This window comes from Gorilla gorilla, chromosome 4, assembly GCF_029281585.2.
Source record: "Gorilla gorilla gorilla isolate KB3781 chromosome 4, NHGRI_mGorGor1-v2.1_pri, whole genome shotgun sequence".
Taxonomy (NCBI): domain Eukaryota; kingdom Metazoa; phylum Chordata; class Mammalia; order Primates; family Hominidae; genus Gorilla; species Gorilla gorilla.
In genome coordinates, this window is record NC_073228.2 from 31904511 (window position 1) to 31925407 (window position 20897).

Sequence of the window (20897 nt, forward strand, 5' to 3'; positions counted from 1 at the left end):
ACCAGTGACATTCTGAGGTCATGGCACACATCACAATGGGGCCTTGCCTGGGTCAGCAGCGCCCAGAGCCAGGGTCCTCCACTGCCTGAGGCGTCAACATGCCTGCCTGCAATGTGTTTGTGCACGTGCGTGCACACGTGTATGTGGGTAAACACATCTGTGCACGTGTGTGTTGCTTCTCTGGCCAGGCCTGGCTGCCCCACTCATGTATGCACCCAGTTCCTCATCACTGTCACCCCCGAGGCCCAGGGCCAGCATCAGAGCATCCATGGCTGCTCCCTAACCTCAGCCCTCCCTGCCCAGGGTGGTCCTGGGATACACATAGGGGTGGAGGGAAGTGACTGCTGCTGTTGGATCTCAGAATACAAAAGCTAATACTATTACCTAATGGTCTTTTTAGTGTCTCTAATGGTATCGCTTTTTCATTTCTGATATTTTAACTGGGTATTTCTCTCCATGACCCTTGGATACTCTAGCTAGAGGATCCTGTGAGGAAAGTGCCGGGCACACAGTAGGGGCTCACTCTTCTAGACATGTTATCTAAAACCTGGTTCATCTGTCCTTCCACACAGGGCCTAGGGGATGCCAAATTCCAGGGTCCAGAAAGAGCTTGGGATAAAATGAAACTTCAAGGGGACGGCTTTGACCTGGGCTGAGTCTGCCTGTGCCGAGTCTGCCTGTGCCATCCAACTGGAGTCTCAAGTCCTGAGGCAGGATGTCCAGATGCCCCAGTGCAGGGTCCTCCTGATCAACACCTACTCCCCTGTACTCATTAGCAACCTCACCCACCCTACTCTCAAAGCACACTTGGCTCTCATATCCAGGAGCTCTGCATCTGTAGATTCAGCAACAGCAGATGGAAAATATTCAGAAAATAAATTGGACGGTTATGTTTCTATTGAACATGTGCAGACTTTGTTCTTGTCATTATTCCCTAAAGAATACAGTATCACGACCATTTATGTAGCATCTGCATTGTATTACACATCCTGAATAATCTAGAGATGGTCTAATGTCTACGGGAGGATGTGCATAGCTGATATGTAAATACTAGGCCATGTTATGTCAGAGACTTGAGGATCCATGGATTTTGGCATCCCCGGGGACCCTAGAACTAATCCATGGATACCAAGGGATGACTGTATAAACTCACTCAGGAAGGCTTCTCATTGGAGGAAGGGCCCAGTTCAGGACACACAGGGACATCTCCCTGGACTACTGTCCATTCATCCATCCATTCATCCATTGTCTGCCCCCACCCCCCCATCTCGGACTGTCCCAATGACAGCCCTAGCAAGAAGAGACAAGAAACAAGATAAGTTCACGTTGTCCAGTTTTGAGGTATTGGAAGAAGTTGCACCGGTATGAGAATAGTGGGTCAGTTTTCTCCAGGATCCAGAAAGCATATCGGGCAGCCTCAGGGTGCGGAAAGGAGCCCGGCCTCTCCAGCAGCCACACAGGCCTGCAATAGGATGGGGCTGGGGTTGGTTTGGGGTGGAGGATAAGTGACAGCCAAGGTTTGTCAGCATGCAGAGGGGTGGCTGACTCATGGACTAGGGGCTGCGGAGCCCAGTGGTTGCTCTTAGTTCTTGGATCCTAGGAGACTTCTGGAGCCTGGATCTGGACAGCCTAGGGGTGGAGGTGGTGAGGGGCAGGGCTGGGGGCGGGAGGAGAGGCCTCGCATGGCAGGGTGCGGGGCAGGAAGCCAGCCAGGGACTGCTTTGCAGTGGCTGCTCCCATCGCCCTTCCCACCCCCAAACCCACCCCTACCCCCACCCTGGTGCAGGGTCGGTCCGGGGCAGGTGTCCTCTGCTTTGGCCTCAGCAGATCCCAAGATGGAAGCCGGCAGCCACGCGGGCATGTCACTTGCGCCAGCTTTGTCCTGCAGTTTCTGCTTCCTGGAGCGTGGGACGCCCACCCAGGAGAGCACGGGCACACCCCACACCTCTCATTTTGAGGGTGCTGGGAGGTGGGGGACCAAGGTCCTGCAGCCCTGTGCTTGTGCCGTGAAAATTAGCCTAGGAGTCCCATGTCCACCTGTCCACGTGGAGCCCCAGGAGCGTGAACAGTGGCATGCAGCGAGATGAGGAGGGAGAGAGAACTGGAAAAGAAGGAGAGAGAAAGAGAGATGAGGAGAAGGGAAAGTGAGAGAGGAAGAGAGATTTGGAGAGAGACAGAGGAGGCTGAGAGGATAAGGAGGGTGAGATGGGGAGAGAGAGACAAAACACAAAGAGACAGAGAGAGACGTGCAGGAGTAGGAGGTCGAGTTACTCTTGATCCCAGTTCCCAGTGAAAACTGTAGGTCGCCATCACCTAACCACACATGCAATAAAGTCTGCCTGCTGCTTAGAGCCCTGAGAACCCCTTCTCGTGGAGCATAAAACCTTTGACTACTGCCCTTCCTCATCGCATTTTTGTTGTCTCTTCTGGTGAACCATGATGTCTTGTCTATTGCCTTCCTGGGCTCAAGGATCCATCAAAAACTGATGCTTCTTTGGGGAAGGTCTGCAGTGCCTTCCACTCACTAGGCTCCCCAGGAAGCTTGCACACTTGGCTTGGGCCCCAAGCAGCTGGGTACATGATGGGGCTCTGCTTCTCTCTTTCAGTAAGAAGGAGAACTAAGAAAGAGACTGAAGCATGGTCTGTGGAGAAGGCACTTGTGCAAACACCAGGAGAATGAGGGGCCTGAGTTGTCTTCGTTTCTCCTAAAAGCATGCATTCCCGGCTGGGCGCGGTGACTCACGCCTGTAATCCCGGCACTTTAGAAGGCTGAGGCGGGCGGATCACCTGAGATCGGGAGTTCGAGACCAGCCTGACCAACATCGAGAAACCCCATCTTTATTAAAAATACAAAATTACCGGGGCATGGTGGCACATGCCTGTAATCCCAGCTACTCGGGAGGCGAAGGCAGGAGAATTGCTTGAACCCGGAAGGAGGAAGCTGCAGAGAGCCGAGATTTCACCATTGTACTCCAGCCTGGGCAACAAGAGTGAAACTCCATCTCAAAAAAAACAAAAAAACAAAAAAACAAAAAACACATTCCCTCCCAGGCCACCCAAGTGAGGGCATGAAGCACAGCGCGCGCGTGTGTGTGTGTGTGTGTGTGTGTGTGTATGCGCGTGCGGGTGTGTGCATATGTGTGTTTGTGTGTTGCAGGGGTTACAGTGGACAGGATGTGGGAGGGTAGCTGCAGCTCCAAGCTGCAAGTCTTTCTGATAGAATGCTTAAAACTCCTTGGACCACAGCAAGAGAGTGTTTTCATTTGCACCCATTTTTATTAGCGTTTGAACCTGTACTTTTTGTAGCATGTAAACCTTAAGCTGCTTAACCATTCCTTGAAGCATTTACACCAGCGGTTCCCAACCTTTTTGCTACCTGACACCAGTTTTCTTGAAGACAATTCTTCCACGGACCCGGGAGAAGGGGAAGGGATGATGTGGAGATGATTCAAGCCCATTACATTTATTGTGTGCTTCATTTCTATTATTATTTCACTGTAATATATAATGAAATAATTACACAACTCACCATAATGTGGAATCAGTGGGAGCCCTGAGCTAGTTTTCCTGCAACTACATGGTTCCATCTGGGGGTGATGGGAGACAGTCACAGATCATCCGGCATTAGGTTCTCATAAGGAGCACGCAATCTAGATCACTGGCATGCGCAGTTCACAGTAGGGTTCACGCTCCTATGAGATAATGGCACCGCTCATCTGAGAGGAGGCAGAGCTCACGTGGTAATGCAAGGGATGGGAAGTGGCTGTTTCTACAGATGAAGCTTTGCTCACTGGCTGGCCGCTCACCTCCTGCTGTGTAGCCTGGTTCCTAACAGTTGGGGATCCCCCATTTACCCAGCAAGATAAATACATTATTATGTCAATTGAAATTCTTCACCTTGAACCACCCCAAATTACCTTGCATACCTACACCCACCCAAGGGTCCCGGAGCACACTTTGGGGGCTGTAGACAGTAAGCCTGGAGCTCCACGGAGCATTCCATCTCTCCACCATCTGTGGGCTAACAGGCTGTGTTAGTTTCCTACGGCTGTTTTACAGTACCACAGACTGGGCACCTTCAACAACAGAATGTTACTGTCTCACAGTACTGGAGGCCATGAGTCCAAGATCAAGGTGTCAGCAAGGTGGGTCCCTTCTGAGGCTGTGCAGGAAGGCTCTGTTCCAGGCCTGTCTTCTTATGCGCGGGTGGACGTCTTCTCCCTGTGACTCTCCATTAAGGGTGATTCTGGTGAGGGCTCAGAAGAGGAGACTTGGACAGAATGTTGGTAGGTAAATGTGTCAGTGGAAACCAGAGGGTAGACAGGACTCCATCCATGCCCAGGGCTTTCTGGGGACAGACCTGTCCAAGCAGCAGCGATTCCCAACTGAGTTCTTTCTGGAAAGCCAGGCAACAGCTGGGGCTGGGCCCTCTGGGATTTGTTTAGTGACCCGATGATGTGGGAGGCCTGCAGTGGGTGGTTGGGTGGGGGGTGGTACTGCCCAACCTCATTGCATCACTCACTTCCCAGGTCCTGCCCTCAATCCCTCCTGACCAGGCCCTGTCCTGGTTCTCAGCCACCCTGTCCCAGTGGATGCTTCAGCCCACTCACTGACCAAGTGAGGGACTGACTCCAGGTTACAGAGTGCTGTGTTTATGTGACCTGAGAATATGTGTGCGCAGAGTGTGCCCGCAGTGTCCTTGTACAGTTGAGCATATACATGTCCTGCCCGTGTGTAGGCAGCCTGTCCACACATGCCTAGGAGTGTGACTCCATGTCCTGGTAGATGGGGAAGGAGAGAGGGAGTTGTGCCCAGGGTCCCGATTACTTTTATGGGTGCATGTTTGTGCATCTTGTTAGGGGTCCTTGGGGGTATGGAAGATTCTCCCCTGGGTGCCCTTGATCACCTGTGTGTGCGTGTGTGTGTGTGTGTGTGTGTGTGCATTAGGGGGTGTACTGTGTTACAGCATCCTCAACCAACTCTGTATGTGTGCATATGTTTGTGTGTGTGTGTGTGTCTTACAGGTATGAGCGAGTGGATGCTTCCACTACGTGTCTGCACACGTGTGCGTGCACTTGCATTGTCCTTGCACACCTGCGTGTGTCCCGTGAGAGCGAACGGAGCCCCGCATGTGCTGGCACCTGCAGGAACGTGTGAGTGAGTGTGCGTTCTGTGGGTCCCTGTCCTGCTGGCTCCCCGCTTGTCCCGAGGGAGTGCGCGCACGGGGTCCCAGGCCGGCGTGTCCGCCGGTGTGAGTGCGAGTGAGTGTGGCCCCACGCAGCTCTCTCCGCTCCGCGCTGCCTGGGCAGCCCGCACACTCACGCTGCGTGGTTGCTGCCGGGTGACTCGGGCTGGGCCGGCCCCCTGCCTGCCCGCCCCTGGCACTCACTCGCGCTGGCCTTCGCGGAGGCCCCGCCGCGCCATGCCGGGCCTGCTGAGCCGCCCCCGGCGGGGGTCGCTCCGGGCCGGGCCGTGCGGGGGCGGGGAGGCGCTGCCTGTATGACCCCCCGGCGGCGCGGGGAAAAGGCGACCATTTGCATCCAGGAGCATGTGGCCATCGACGTGTGCCCCGGCCCCATCCGCCCCATCCAGCAGATCTCTGGCTACTTCCCCCACTTCCCGCGGGACCTGCCCCATGACGCCCCCGCGCGCCCAGCCACTGCCAGCGCCGGCCGCCGCCGCCCCTCTGACGGCGCCCGCGACGACGACAAGGATGGCGACCATCTCTTCGGAAGCCTAACGATCCAGCACAGGTCCCAGCCCTGCGCAGCCGGCCGCCAAGCCGCCAGAGGACCAGCCGAACGCCAAAGGCTAGGAGTGGACGATTGCAGTAAGTTTCCAACTCGCCGACTTCGCTCCCCTCCACTGGCTCCGGCTTGGCGGTCCCCGGCTTCGGGGTGCCCTCGGTCCCTCCCCCTCGCGTCGTCGCGTTCTCCCTTGGCATAACCCCCCGCCGCGGGGCCGCAGACCCCCTAAGCGCTTCGTGCGCTCTCCGCGCCCTGCCCACCGGCCCCGACCCCTCCCCCGACCGGACAGGAGAGGTGGGAAGTTTGGGGGCACCCGCTGTGGGTGTCCCATTTCCGGGGCTGGGCTCCGGGGAGCCGGCGCGGCGCCCGCTCCCTGCCCGCCAGCCGTTTGGGAGCTCAGGCGCGGGCAGCCGCTTTTGTTCCCGGGAAGGGCGGAGCTGCGTCCCGGGGAGACACGCGTTGCAGCCGGCAGCGTAGTTGCTCCCCGCTGGCCGGCCGCTCCGGGAGGGCCCCGCAGCGGAGGGTCGGGGCTGGGGCGGGCTGGGGAGGGGGCCCAGGGCTGGGGCCGGTTCGGCCTCCCGGGTGGCGCGCGGGCCGAGGAACTAGGAGGACCGCCGCGCCGCTTGTCCTTTGGGAAAACCTTGGCGGTTCCTTCTCTGGTGTCCGTGGACCCCGCCGCGGCGTTCTCCAGGGCCGCGGACCTTTGCCCACCGGTTGCGCCCGCTGCCCCGGGCAGAAAGGACCCCCCTCCTCCCGGACCGAGCCCCGAGCCCCATGGAGCAAGGCAAGGGCCAGAGTCCCGGGGCCGAGGCCCGACCGGCGGACGCTCCGGGACCTTTTCCCGCCCCCGAGGGTGCATGTCCGGCCAGGGCTGGGACTGGCTGGGAAACCGAGGCCAGAAGAGGTCGCAATCCAGCGAGGAATCGGTTTGTGTGGGGTGGGGGTGGGATGGGAGACCCCTCCCCAACCCCACCAGCCCCAGCCCAGCTGTGGCCTCAGCCATGTCACTCAGAAAACCAGCGTCAAACCCCACCCTGCCCAGGATGTGGACCTTGCCTGGTGAGAGTCCCGCTCGGATTTCCCCAGGGCCCCTCCACCGCGCAGCAGGGGTGTCTGCGCTGGGCCCAGGCACTCACCAGGGCCTGCAGGCTGCCAGCCTGGAGTTTCCCTAGGATCAAATGTGCCACCGGAAGCTGAAGGTGGGGACGACCAGTGCCCCCCGGAGCGAAAACCCCCGCATCTCTCCAGGATGGGGGATCTGCTTGGGGGATCTGCTTAGGGGGTCCACTTAGGGGTGTATCCCTCAGGCATTGGAAGTGCGGATGGGAGGCCCCGAGCCATGGTGGCTCCCCCAGTCCCCAGTTCTTTCTCTGTGTAAATCCAGCTTTGCAGGGACGGGGATGTGGTGCATTTCCCGAAAGAGCCGGGGTCCTGGGGTGTGGGGAGCTGGGGCTGGGGTGTGGGGAGGGGCCCAGGGTGGGCAAGCAGAAGCAGGACTGGCACAGGCCTCTGGAGGGCCTGGGGGAGGCTGGACGCCCCGGGGTGCACCCTTGCTTGTCCGCTCTTCTAAGGGTCAGTCTCGGTTTGCCCATCTGTAAACAGGGTTGATTGTCCCTGCTCTACGTGGCTGTTGTGAGCATTCAATGAGCACTGCCAGTCCTCGGAGACTCTTGGGTTTTTTTATTGTGCTAAAATAGACAAGTATAAATTTCCCATTGCAACCATTTCTTTTTGCTCCTTCACTCCCCACCCACCCACCCATTTTTAGGGTACAGTTCAGTCATGCTCAGTACCTTCTACCTTCACACTGTGTGCAACCCATCTCCAGAAGCCTCTTCATCCTGCAAAATTGAAACTGGACCCATTAAACAACAGCTCCCCATTCATCCTCCCCCGGCCCCTGGCAACCGCCTTTCTGCTTCCTTCTCCATGGATGTGACTGTTCTAGGAACCTCCAATAAGTGCAATCACCCAGTATCTGTGCTTTTGTGTCTACCTCCTTTCAGTCAGCAGAATGTCTTCAGGCTTCATCCATACTGCAGCCCGTGTCAAAACTTCCTTTATCAGGCTGAATGATACTTGAGAATCAGAATCTCCTCTCCTGAACACTTCACCAGCAACAGCATCTGAGAGGCCCAGGGAGGGGCAGGGCTGGGGTTTGGGGGAGAGGCTCTCCTCTCAAAGCCAGATGCCCCCCCATCTATCCCCTCAGTGCCAGCACCAGCCAGGGCCTCCTCTCATGGCTTACTCCTCCTGTCCCTACCGTGGGAGCCGCCCCTAAACCATGGGGTCAGTTTCTGTCTCTTGCCAACTCACTAGCTGGGGAGGGTCTATCCAAGAGCCCCCCTAACAGCTCCCTGACCTGGAATCAGCCTCCTGCCCTCCCCCTTCTGTGGACAGAGGTCAGACTCCATGGGAGGGCAGCCCCACAGAGGGCTGGGTGGAGGCACTGGTGGGAACCCGGGGTCAGGGCCAGGGAAGCTACCTGTTTGGGCACAGAAGCTGTTGGCAGCACGGTGACACGGCCTCAGGCAGTGCCCACTGGTCTTTTTGCTTCTGGCCAAATGTGTGGCTGTTCAGGGTGCTCAGGGGCCTGCCGGGTGAAGGAGAGGAGAGGCGACAGCAGAGGGCCCATCACAGTCCAGGGGTCAGAAGGACAGAGCAGGCATCACTCCATCCCAGTGTGGCAGCGCCCCCAGCCTAGCCCCCGCGGGTGTCTTGGGGTACAGAGGTGGGACAACCAGAGCCACTGGACAGACATGCCAAAACTTCTGGTGGCCCAAAGATATGCAAGTGAAATGTGTCAAGAGACAGGACCCAGTGAAAACATTTTGAGCTACAACAAACAAATGTATACGAATTGTAAGAATAAGACACAGTGGTCAGGGACCCCCTGCACAGGGTGGGCCACCAGATTCCCAGAACTCTGCACTCCAGGCACGTGGTGGGAAAGGCAAGAGGCCAGGGTGAGGGAGTTGGGTTTGGAAGAGCAGCCATGTCACTGTGGGTGCACATGGGGCTACTGAGCCAGGCCCTGTCCCAGAGGCAGCCCCACAGTGCAGGGCACAGCTCATGTATGCCCACCTGACCTCAGCCACTTCTCTGGCATCTCACAGGGGCCTGGCGTGCAGGGAAGGGGAGGAGACGCTCTGCCTGCCAGGCCCTGTGTCCACGTCGTCTCCCTCCCTCTCACTCCAGCCCTGGGAAGATGGGACTCTTACATCCTTGCCCGTTTTTTTTTTTTTTTTTTTTTTTTTTAATTTTGAGAAACGGTTTCAGTCTGTTGCCCAGACTGGAGTGCAGTGGCATGATCATGGCTCACTGCAGCCTCTGCCTCCTGGGTTCAAGCAGTCCTCCTCCCTTAGCCTCCCTAATAGCTGGGACCACAGGCATGTGCCACCACACCCAGCTAATTTTTAAATTTTTTGTAGAGATGGTGTCTCACTATGTTGCCCAGGCCGGTCTTGAACTCCTGGGCTCATGGGCTGGGATTACAGGTGTGAGCCACTGCGCCCGGCTGAGGCGCAGATGATGATAAAGCTGAGGCTTCGGGTGAAAAGTACTCATCCACTTCCTAGCGAGTGAATACAGGGGCTGAGCCCAGAAACCATGCCAGCCAGGCCCCCAAACTTCTGCCCTCTTCCAGTGGCAGAGAAGTAGGTGGTTGGGAGCCCCCGATCCCCCGGAGCTCTGCCAAACCAAGGTGGGGTCGGCCTGGGAGGGAGACTCAGCCTCCCCTTGGAGATGAGCCTGGTGTGAGCAACCAGGCTGCCTCCCTGACCCGGCTGGGTAGAGGCCTTGCGGTGCATCTTTGAATAATGTTCTGGGGTTACCGGCTGCGCCCCACGGATGCCACAGCTGCCTCCCTACAGCCCTGTGCTCCAGCCCAGAAGAAAAAAAAAATGCAGTTTTCCAAAACAAGAGCCTGCTGAGGTCAGCGAAGCCCCTATCTGCCCATCCTTCTGTGTGTCCCTGGGTCTGCACGCTTGGCTGGGTTTTCTAAAGGAACAGAAGGCAGAGTGAGTGAGGGGTGCCGTCTTGTGGAGGAACCCTCTGTGGCCGATCAGCTTGTGTGACCTCTGTGGACTGACTGGGAGTTGTGACAAATATGGCCAGAAATGGGGCCTCTCGGACGGTGACCCGGGGTTATGTGGATTTAGGGTCAGTGAGGGACGTGGCCTCTCAGGAGGCGGTGCTGGGAAGATGGGGGAGAGGAGTCAGGATGAGGGAAGGGCCTGACCAAAGTGGGGTGGGGAGGGAGGCTCAGAGGAAGGTGAGCCACCTGGCTTTCAGGATGGTGAGGAAAGTCTGTCCTGACAGAGGCCCCATAACAGCTGCCCTGGGCCAGGATGTTTGTGGGAGGGGAGATTGCACCGCAATGCCACCCTCACTGCCTGTGTCTGGAGGTGTGGGGCCAGGGGCTTCTGTGACAGGGGCCATGAATGGACCCAGCCAGGAGACCCAGGGGACAAGGGCATCTGCTGGCCCAGGCACCTGCAGGCCCTGGCAGCTCCATCCCCCGATTTCCCGTTCACACCCTTTGCTGTTCTCTACCCGGGACCTGAAGCCCATGGACCACAATGGGCTGGCAGACCCCTGTGTCAAGCTGCACCTGCGGCCAGGAGCCAGGAAGGTGAGGGAGTTTCACCCAGGCTTGCCCACCAGCTGTGCCCACCTATGGGGCCTGGACTGGGCTGGGGGCACCCAGGGAAGCCCACAGCTGCCACTCCCCCTCAGAGCCCAAGCAAGCTGAGGAGACCTCAGCCACTCACCTCCATGCAGAGCACCCAGTCTGTCCCACACCCGGGATGCCTTCCAACGTTACCTACCTGCTGATCTGGGGAAACCCCTGGAGAATTTCCAGGCTGGCATTTTATAAGAAGCATTCTCAGCTGGAGGTTACTATGATGTGCAAACAAAGACTGGTCAGATCACACTGGAAAACATTGTTAAACCAGTTTCTTTACTGTAGGACTTACCAGAGCCTTTAATGTGCTGATGGGCTGCTCCTCGACTCTCAGTAAGGGGGATGAAGTAGGCAGCGTCTGCCCAATGTATTTGACCACAGAATCCTCATTCCCATGAGAGATGGGCCAAGAGGCCGACCACAAATGCACTTAAGGCACCAGCACAACAGTGCATCTAGGAGAGGAGAGAAGAAAATGCTATTAAATAAAAGCATCAAGGTGACCTTGAGCCATGAAAAATCAGAACTTCTTAGACTTCCTTCCTTCTGTGTATCCTACACTTCAGTGTTGCTTTATTTTTAGTTTCACAGGGCAGAGTCTGAGTTGACTTGGGGACCTAAATGTGTATGCCTGGGGCCCACCGCAGTCCAGGAGGACCACCCCAGAAGGGAACATTGCGCCTTCTCTGGGGAAGGCAGGGCTGTAGGAGACACGGCAGTGCCCCACCACCTACTCCCGGGGAAGAAATGGCTCCCCGCACCAGGCCTGGATGTCCTTATGCTGCAGGTGGAGCTCAGGGATGTGAGAGCCAAGAGTGAGTGTAACCAGGGAAGTGTGCCCAATGCGGGAGCTCAGTGACCCCTAACTCGTGGGACTGGAGCCGGCAGGGCCTGTTGGAGGAAGTCCCCGGGACTCTCCCCGGTGTTTTATAAAGAGCAGTCTCCTTGTAGACCAGCTCCTGAAAGCAGTGCGAGAGAGGGATTCCTGTGTCCTTTCCACGGTGGGGAACCTGACGCTGCCACAGAGCTGGAATTGAAACCCCGGGCTGCCTGACCTCCAAACCTAGGCCGGGGTGGCGGGCATCAGATTGAGTCAGACACGGAGCTCAGAGTCGCTGGCACAGGAGGAAGGAGTGGTGGCAATACTCCCGCTCAGAGAGGCCACTGCACGAGCATGCCTGAGGCCAGGATGGGTTCCAGGCAGAGGGGACAGTCTGCAAAGGCAGGGCATGCCCTGGGAAGGAGACTCCAGTTCCACACCAGGTGTCCTGCAGAACCTACCCCAGGGCACCAGGGGCTGGAGCTGGGATCCTCCTTGGATGAGCCTCCTATGGCTGCTGCAGCAAATGACCACAAACTTAGAGGCTTAGAGCAACACACTTACTATCTCACCGCTCTGCAGGTTAGAAGTCTGACAGTGGTCTCCCTGGGCTAATGTCAAGGTGTCGGCAGGGCTGCGTTTCTTCTGGAGCCTGGGGATTCCACCCATTTCCTGGCTCTTTCCAGCTTCTAGAGGCCGCCCGCCCTCCTTGGCTGGTGGCCGATTCCTCCACCTTCACAGCCGGCCTGGTTGCATCTCCCTGGCCTTCTTCCTTGGTGACATCTCACTCTTCTCTTCTCTGTCCTTTCTTCTGCTTTTAAGAACCCTGTGACCACATTGGGCCATGCAGACAGTCTAGGATAATCTCCCTAGTCAGCTAATTAACAACCTTAACTCCATCTGCAGCCTCAGTTCCCCATGGCCACGTCAATAACATATTCACAGCTTCGGAGATTAGGACGTGGCCATCTCTGGGGGCCATTGTTCTGTCTACCACACCCTTTGGTGCTAATAAGATCATTTTTCCTTTCTCCAGGCAAATAAGCTTAGAACGAAAGCTCTCCGTAACACTCTGAACCACGTGAACAAAACCCTCACTTACTACAGGATCACTCGTGATCCACAAGACCCTGCAGTGGGTGAGGGCCCCCGGCTGCCTGCTCCCTCCCCAACCCCCACCCAGAGAAACTGATGCGGGTGCAGGGTCAAATTCAGACCTGAGACCCAAGTCTCCCACTTTGGTCCCTTTCTCCCCTCCTGAGGGACCTGGAGGACGCAGTCTGCCCCTCCTCCTTCCCGGCATAAGCATCAGGTCAGCTGCAGTGGAGAAAGTGGTCCCTTGTGCTTGGAAAGAAAAGCAAGCATTCCTCCTGGTTCTCACTCTGCCCTTCCCCTTCCCTTCCACTACCTGGTTCACGGTGAGTACTCGGGGCCTCCAGGTGGTTGCTCATGGCATCTTGGCCCTACCACCACCACAGATGTCCCTTTCGGGAGGACTTGGGGGCAGTCCAGGGCCTTGTCTCTGGGGAGGCCTGTGGGGCTGGCTCTACACTGTGACCACAACTTTGTAGATTCCCCACGATGTAGATTGGATTGTGCACATGTGCACACACACACATTTGGAGCACGTGTAAGCGCACACTTAAGAGTGTATATCCATACATACGTACACATATCATGAAAAAATCTGTAATGAAACATATCAAAATAACTGTGATTATCTCCATGTGGCAGGAGAATAGGTCATTTTTTCTTACGTGTGTGTCTTGTTTTGTTTTTTCCAAATGTTCCACAATGGAGATTCATTACTTTTATGATATGGAAAAACAACAAATGTTATTTAGAAACCGAATCCATAATAGCTGTAATATTACAATAATTTAGTCTGGGCACAGTGCCTCACACCTGTCATCCCAGCAATTTGGGAGGCTAAAGCAGGAGGATGGCTTGAGACCAGGAGTTTGAGACAAGCCTGGGCAACATAGCGAGTCCCCCATCTCTACTAAAAAAAAAAAAAAAAAAAATCAGATTGAAAATTAAAATAAATAAAATAATTTAAACACTTTGATAAAAGAGAGTGAAAACAAATTTGGGGAGTAGACTACATGAAGGCTGGGAATCCACCGGGCTGAGTGGCCTTTTTCTTAACATCCCAAAATGGAACAACCAAACACGGCTTTAGAAACTCTTCCAGCACCTGCCAGCATGTGTGGCCTATACTTCTCTGGAGAGGAAACCCACTGGCCCAGTTTGGAAAAGAATCTAGTATGAGACTGTATCTGATTTATCTGTTTATTGAGACAGGGTCTCACTCTGTCACCCACGCTCGGTGCAGTGGCATAATCTCAGCTCACTGCAGCCTTGACCTCCTGGACTCAAGCCATCCTCCCATCTCAGCCTTCTGAGTAGCTGGGACTACAGGCATGTGCCACCATGCCCAGCTAATTTTTTAATTTTTCTTTTGTAGAGATGGGATCTTGCTATGTTGACCAGGCTGGTCTTGAACTCCTGGCTTCAAGCGATCCTCCCACCTTGGCCTCCCGAAGTGCTGGGATTACAGGTGTGAGCCACCACACCTGGCCTTGTATCAGATTCAGTACTGATTATTTTTTTAACTATTGTTAAGTTTAGCATGTCATCATTTCAGAATACACTGCTTCTCAAAAGAATGAAGGCTCCAACAGCCTGAGTCTCTGTTTTTCACGAATTCCCCAGATGATTCTGAAACACACCAGCTCGAGACCCTCCACTGTTGCATGTTTGAAAGTAGTGGTTCTCAAACTTGTCTGCAACTAGAATCACTTGTGCAGCTTTTAAAACTCTCAGTGGCAAGACCGTACTCCAGACCACAAAACTCAGGGGTGGGGTGAAGGGGGCTGTTCATCAGTAGTGTAAATGTCCCCAGGTGATTTTAATGAGCAGCCAGGTTTGAGAACCAGCGTCCTAATGGGAGCAACCTCATATCCAGGTGTTGTGCCTCCTGAGCCTGGGAAACAACAGGCCCTGGCAAAAACCTTGCGTCTGAATAACTTTGTGTTCTCTGTCTCCATCTGGTGGTCATTCCGCTACATTGCTATTATTTACCTGTGCAACTTGGGCTCTTGTACTTTTAAGAAAGTTTGCCAAAAGAATCAAAAAAACCAAAAAGACTTGAAATTTCAAGAAATAAAAATGGCTACGAAATATGCCATTCTAAAGAACAGAATGATCTAAGAGTTATAAATGCATTTGAATAATGCATCTGAATCTTTGGCAGTACTTGGCAAATTAAAAATCAGTCAATAAGTGCTACTTATTCCCATTATAATTAAACATAAGTTAGACCCCATCTTTTGGGTACCAGTGATTCATTTTGAATGAATGGCTTTAATTCAACAAAAAAAACATATTTAGTCTTATTATACCTGTCATACTGTTGGCAGTGGTGAACAGACACAGCCTGCATGGTGAGAAACATTGTGTGCGTGCATGTGTGTATGTGTGAGAGATCGAGAGAGAGAGAGAGAGTGAGAGAGAGATTATTATTTTAATAAAAAAACTGTTTGGGAATATACCACTCCATGAGTTTTGTAACCCCACCCCAATCAGGATTCCAAACAGTGAGAGATTATGATTTTAATAAAAAGGCTATTTGGGGGTATACTGCCCTATGAGTTTTGTTGCCCCACCCCAATCAAGATTCCGAACAGTTTGATCACTCCCACAAATCTGCTTCATGCTCCCTGTCGTGGCATCCTTGCCTCACCCCAATCCCTGGCCACCAACCGATGTTTTTTGTCCCTGTAGCTTTGCCTTTTCCATAATGTCATGTGTTCATACAATATGTAACCTTTTGAGAGTGGCTTCTTTAACTTACCAAAACTTACTTCCTTCTGCTTGTTTTAGGTTTATTTTGCCCTTTTTTTCTTTAGTTTATTAAAGCTGAGGTTTAGATTGTTGACTCGAGCCTTCCTTCTTTTCTAAAATAAGCATCAAATGCTATAAATTTCCATCTCAGCTCTTCTTTAGCTGCATCTACACATTTTGTTTTATTGTGTGGGGGTTAAGATCCTGAGGTCTGGAGTCAGACAGACGTCCTTTGGATCTGGACTCTGCCACTTGCTGGCCATGGGACCATCTTGTGACCTTGTGTCTCCTCTTTGTGGACCTCAAAACAAGTCTTTATTCAATGCCCAGGGTCCTGCCTAATATTAAGGCTTTAGAGACATATTTTCAAATTGCCTCATGAGGGCCCTTTTAAAACATCAGAAACATTGAATTACTCATAAGATAGCTAAATTTGTAGTAATAAAGTATCTGCCTACATGCCTAATGGATTCAGTAATGTCACTTAATAGGAGTTTGTGTTATTTACAGCAGTCTCTACTTATATTTGAAAAGAGTAACACATCACTTATTAATTTTACAGACAATGTGTGGGTTACATATGGACTTGTGAATCTCATGCATTACCTGTGTTGTCCCCCAGATACATACAGTCACTGTGGGAACAAACACCACCCTGAGTATCTGCTGCTTGCTAGGGATTTTCATGGAGATTATGGCATTTAAACCTGAAATAGGGTTGGGCACAGTGGCTCATGCCTGGAATCCCAGCATTTTGGGAGGCTAAGGTGGGTGGACGACTTGAGCCCAGGAGTTCGAGACCAGCCTGGCCAACATGGTGAAACTCCATCTCTACCAAAAATACAAAAATTAGCTGGGTGTGGTGGCGTATGCCTGTAATCCCAGGTACCCGGGAGGCTGAGGAATGATAATCGCTTCAACTCAGGAGGCAGAGGTTGCAGTGAGCTGAGATCGCACCACTGCACTCCATCCTGGGCAACAGAGCTACACTCCATCTAAAAAAAAAAGGCAAAACAAAACAAAGAAAAGAAAAGAAAACCTAAAACAACTCTGCAGAATAATTGATATTATCACCACTTTATACATGTAGAAACAGGCTCCAAGGGGCTCAATGAATTTCCCAGAGTTCTACAGTTAATAAGGGGCAGAGCCAAGATCCTGACCCTGATCTGTCTGTGTAGCATGAGAGAAATATCCACTGTGGACTGTATTTGAAAATATTCACAGATACTATGTTAATGCTATATAAAGTATATTATACCTAACCTTTTATTACATATTTTTTCATTTAATAATTGTGAATAGATACTTCTATCAACCTATAAATCTACCTACTTCATGCTTTTAAAGGACTATGTCATACTTCATTAAATGAATTTACTATAATCTATTTAACCAACATTCCTTTAGTGAACATTTTAATTGTTTGCAATTTTTTGTTCTTGCATAGAATGCTGAAATGAACAGGATCATATGCAAGTGTTTTTGTACACCTCTAGAAGTGATTTTTTAAAATTCCTAAGAGTGAGATGATAAAATTAGTTACAAACATTTACTAAAACATATTACCAAATCAGGCAGCATAATAAAAGATCATCATATTTTTATTCATTCACTTAGCAAATACTTACATCGTGCTTGTGCTGTGCTAGGTACTGCTCCTAGAGCTTGACTCCTCATGACATCCTGAGGGGAGAACTGTAATGATTCTGTTTCATACATGAGAAGACTTTGGCTCAGAGAGGCAAAGTAACTTGGCAGAAGTTAGACAGAAAGTAGCTGGTTTGGAAACCAGGGTCTGCAGTGCCCAGGCACTTAATGACTATGTTGTCCTTCCTGATTTATTAAGGCTTTATTCCCAGAATTACTCAAATCCTAAAGAATAAATCTTATTTGATGGGAGTATCAAATGAGATTTTAAGTGGGAAAATATCTCATTAATGTTAACAGTATATATTTTTAAATAAGATTTTATTATTTTTCTAGCAAAAAGCTTATAAACTATATCGTTTGTTTTATTTTTTAAAAAAGGAAACTATAAACCCAATATTTTAAGAAATGACTTCATTCACTTAACACTTTTGAGCTGAGTCTCTCATCAGTTCTCTGTGAGCAGAAAAGAGGGAGGCTTAGGGGCTTAGGGGATTAGGGGTCGTGGTCACTGGGAATTGCAACAGAAACCTGTCGGAGCTCCTAGAACCTAGAAGAGTTAGCCATAGTAAATCGGTTGGTGCATATCCTTATAGAACTTTTATTTTGTAAGGGTGTGTGCAAACTAGTTATTATGTTACATCTTACATACATTTATAACCTTCCTTTTTATACCTAATGTATATTTTTCCATGACCTTGAATGCACTTTTATAACTTTTTTTAGGTTTTAAGGCATTTTATTGCTAAGTTCCACCTCCTAGATTTGGGAAAGAATCTAAAAAACACATATTTGGTGCCTTCTGTGTGCTCTGCCCAGTCACACACGTTATTCTATTTAACCTTCTGATGACCTAGGTTTCTTCACCACTCTCTTTTAGAGAGTTGCTCCCAGCAGTCATGTGACTCATGTAAGGCCACGTTGCTACAGGTGGCTTGCAATCCAGGTTGGCTGAACTTCCAACTAAATTCTCTTTGCTGTGCACTGTCCAAAAGTAGGGAGAGTTTCCTGCCTCTGGAATTCTCTATGTACAGGTGCCACCAGTTGTTTTCTTTATGCACAGAAGAAAGTAAAACCCAGAGGCCACTATTAGCGATGGAGATGCATTGTCAGGAGAGGACAGAAGACAGGTAGAAGTTGACAGAGCTCTCATTTCTCCCACATGGGCTTGTACCATATGCAAATGGTTTCATAAGCATCTGGTAACAGTGTGTTCAGCCACAAGAGGGAGAACAACTTGGAGCTGGAGATCCTTCTTCTCATGCCTCACCATACTTTTGACTTCCCGAAAAAGAGGATTCAAGTGGCTCATTTTGGCATCTTGCAGTATAGTGTATTTCCACTGGGCAGGGAGTCGCAGTCTCTCTTACGCTCAGGCTGGCCACAGCGGCTTTCCTGGATATGTCTTCATCCTGGTTCAATCCTAGGGCAGGGGAGCAGGGTTGCCCGCACCTTCCTAACAGAGCCAGGCTCCCAAGTAGAGCAGCTGAAGAGGGAAAACAGTCACTGCAGGCTGCAGAACTCATTGTCTGGAGCAATATCTGGGGGCTGGGGCAGGTCCTCGGCCCACCATGGTGATGAAAAGTGCTCAAATCATCAAAGAGTAAAAATTCTACACCAAAACCCACACTTTCCACAATAGTCATGTGGATTTCTCCTCCTAGCCTGAGGGCATTTCTCGGGTGCTCCTTTCTGTGTATGATTCTTCACCTCCAGGACAGCCCAGCTCCAGCACACTCAGGACAGGCTATACCTGATTCTGCCTGACATGCTCCAGGCTTAGGAAACTGGCTCCTGCGAGCCTGGGCTGCCACCCCTCTCCCTGGCTCTGGGTTCCAACCCTGGCTTCCTGGGGTGCTTGTGGCATGGGATGGAGTTAATGGTCAGCCTGGGAGTTGGAACTTCCACATTGTGTTAGCCTTTCAAACATCAGTGTCAGCCAGGAACTCAGAAAAGATAAAGACTCCAGACTGCCAAAAGCCCCTTCTCTTAAAGGGATGAGTCAAAGGCTTTCTTCCTTTCCCACATCCCAGGCAGGATTCATCTCTACACTATTCCCAGAATAAACAGAGTCCCATTAGGTTTTCATGCCTACAATTGTCCCCAATTTGTACTAAAGCGTAGTTGGTTCCAGACAGGAAAACCATAGCCTCCACTCTATAGAGGGTGAGAAATGTGTGTATAAACAGCCTGCATTCGAATGCAGATAGTCATGGCAGGCTGGGTGAAGACCACCGCTAGTTCAAAAGATGCTTCTTTGAGAATTAGAAAAAGGCCCCCTTCCAGTAGACAGAGTCCCATGGGTAAACAGACAGCACCTGTATCCTATTTAGGAAAAGTGTCCCTCCCTCTAGGTGTAGGCAGTGCCAGGGTGGAGCACTTCAGAAATGACACTGGAGATGGATGATGGTCCCACTCATCCTGGCCACCAGACATAGTTGTTCAGTGCACAACCTGGAAAATCATGCATGTCAGCCCTGGTTAGAGTGGATGAGATGAAAGTGTGGGGAGATCTTATACTTGTGCTTTCATTTCCTGTTACATCTTAAGTATAATGTCATTCTCATTGCACAGACATGGAAATTAGGGCCCAGAAGGTGAAGTGATCTGTTGAAAAATAAATGGCAAGGCTGGTCTCTTCAACTCAAAAGCCAGACCACTTTCCACCATGCCATACTGCCTCCTTGCCTCAAGCACTTTTAAAGAGCCACCTTCTGCCTACGTCTGCATCCTTTCGTTTTCTCAAGGCACAAAATCTTTAAGAACCAACCACCCAGCATCTTTGCATATCTTGTGTCCTGGTGTGGCAGCTGCTGACCACATCCTGAGTCACGCTCACGGCCAAGCTCCCCACTCAGGACCATTTGTCTGTCCAGACTCATCTTTTCCTGTTCTTTGCAAAGTCCAGCTAGAGCAAGCAAGTTCTTCCCAATGGGTTTTTCCCATCTCTGGTTGGCTGGCTGGCTGGGCTTCCTCTACAAACCCCCCCCTCCTTTCCCCTAAGCAGGGCCTGGTGGCCCTGTCCTGTGGAGCTGGGCTCATGAGGGCATGTGACCGGGGGCAGCTATTCCTGGTGCTGTTGTCATTGTCCTGTTTCATGTATGAACGTAGCTGCTGGCCATGTTCACAAATGAAATGTGAAATTGCAATTACTTTGGTCTTCATCTGGAGGTCCACTGAGAAGCCTCATACAAACTTATGGCCCTGTTCATCTTAAAGTGTTTTGATTCATACTTTCGAATGGCCTCATGAGGACCTTTTATAAAGTAAAAATGTTAGGCAGCCACATGATATCCATTGACCCAGTGAGGCTGTTTTACTGGATATAAGAGGTTTGACCCAGCACTTTGGGAGGCTGAGACAGGAGGATCACCTGAGGCCAGGAGCTGGAGACCAGCTTGGCCAACATGGCAAAACCCCATCTCTATTAAAAATACAAAAAAAAAATTAGACTGGCGTGGTGGCACATGCCTGTAATCCCAGCTACTCCGGAGGCTGAGGCACAGGAATCACTTGAACCGGGAGTTGGAGGGTGCAGTGAGCTGAGCTGAGATGGTGCCACTGCACTCCAGCCTGGGCAACAGAGTGAGACTCTGTCTCAGGAAAAAAAAAAAAAAAGAGGTTTGAAAAAATGGTAGCACGTACTTATGTTTTGACAATATTTGATGTATATAAGGATTTACCAACCTCATGCATTAAGTGCTATCCCCAAAAGACATGCAGTTGCTGTAGGAAAAAACATCAAGTTCTGAGCTCCTACTGTTTGCCAGGCATATTCTGAGATGATCACGTTTAAATCTCAGAGTTACCCTGCAGAGTAGTCAGGGTATCACTGCCTGACAGATGAAGAAGCTGAGGCTTACAGCAGTTAAATGACTTATCCCAGGCCACATAGATAATGAGTGGGAGAGCCCAGGTCTGTCTGTGAGGTATAATGAAATTAGCATAAACCCTCCACATTGGTGCCACTTGAATAAATTAACATATTCTCTCACAGAAAGTATTTTATTGGTCATAACATTTTATATGTTTTACCATTTAACATTAGTTGTGGATCTTCCCATGTCACATAAATATGCCTACTTCTTTTTGGATTATATGATTACTAATCAGCAGATTTACTATAATTCATTTAACTAATACCACT

General features: G+C 51.4%; 1 protein-coding gene and 1 long non-coding RNA gene across 12 annotated transcripts in view; both read left to right on the forward strand.

The window, feature by feature from the left end:
- Positions 1-81: 81 nt before the first annotated feature.
- LOC129533464 (uncharacterized) lies at positions 82-903 on the forward strand. The gene is made up of 2 exons (XR_008679722.2): positions 82-207; positions 573-903. It is a non-coding gene; the product is annotated as an uncharacterized lncRNA (long non-coding RNA).
- Positions 904-3265: 2362 nt separating this feature from the next.
- Positions 3266-20897, forward strand: part of LOC101149014 (double C2-like domain-containing protein beta) — a 39360-nt gene continuing 21728 nt past the window's right edge. For 6 of the 11 annotated variants that reach the window (XM_063706222.1, XM_063706221.1, XM_055386701.2 and 3 more), the window contains exon 1: positions 5341-5830. In XM_063706222.1, coding sequence (XP_063562292.1) covers positions 5500-5830 — 331 coding nt within the window. In that variant the 5' untranslated portion in view covers positions 5341-5499. Of the gene's footprint in view, positions 5831-20897 lie in introns of all 11 variants that reach the window. The other 5 variants (XM_063706223.1, XM_063706225.1, XM_063706228.1 and 2 more) reach the window with 4 other exon arrangements.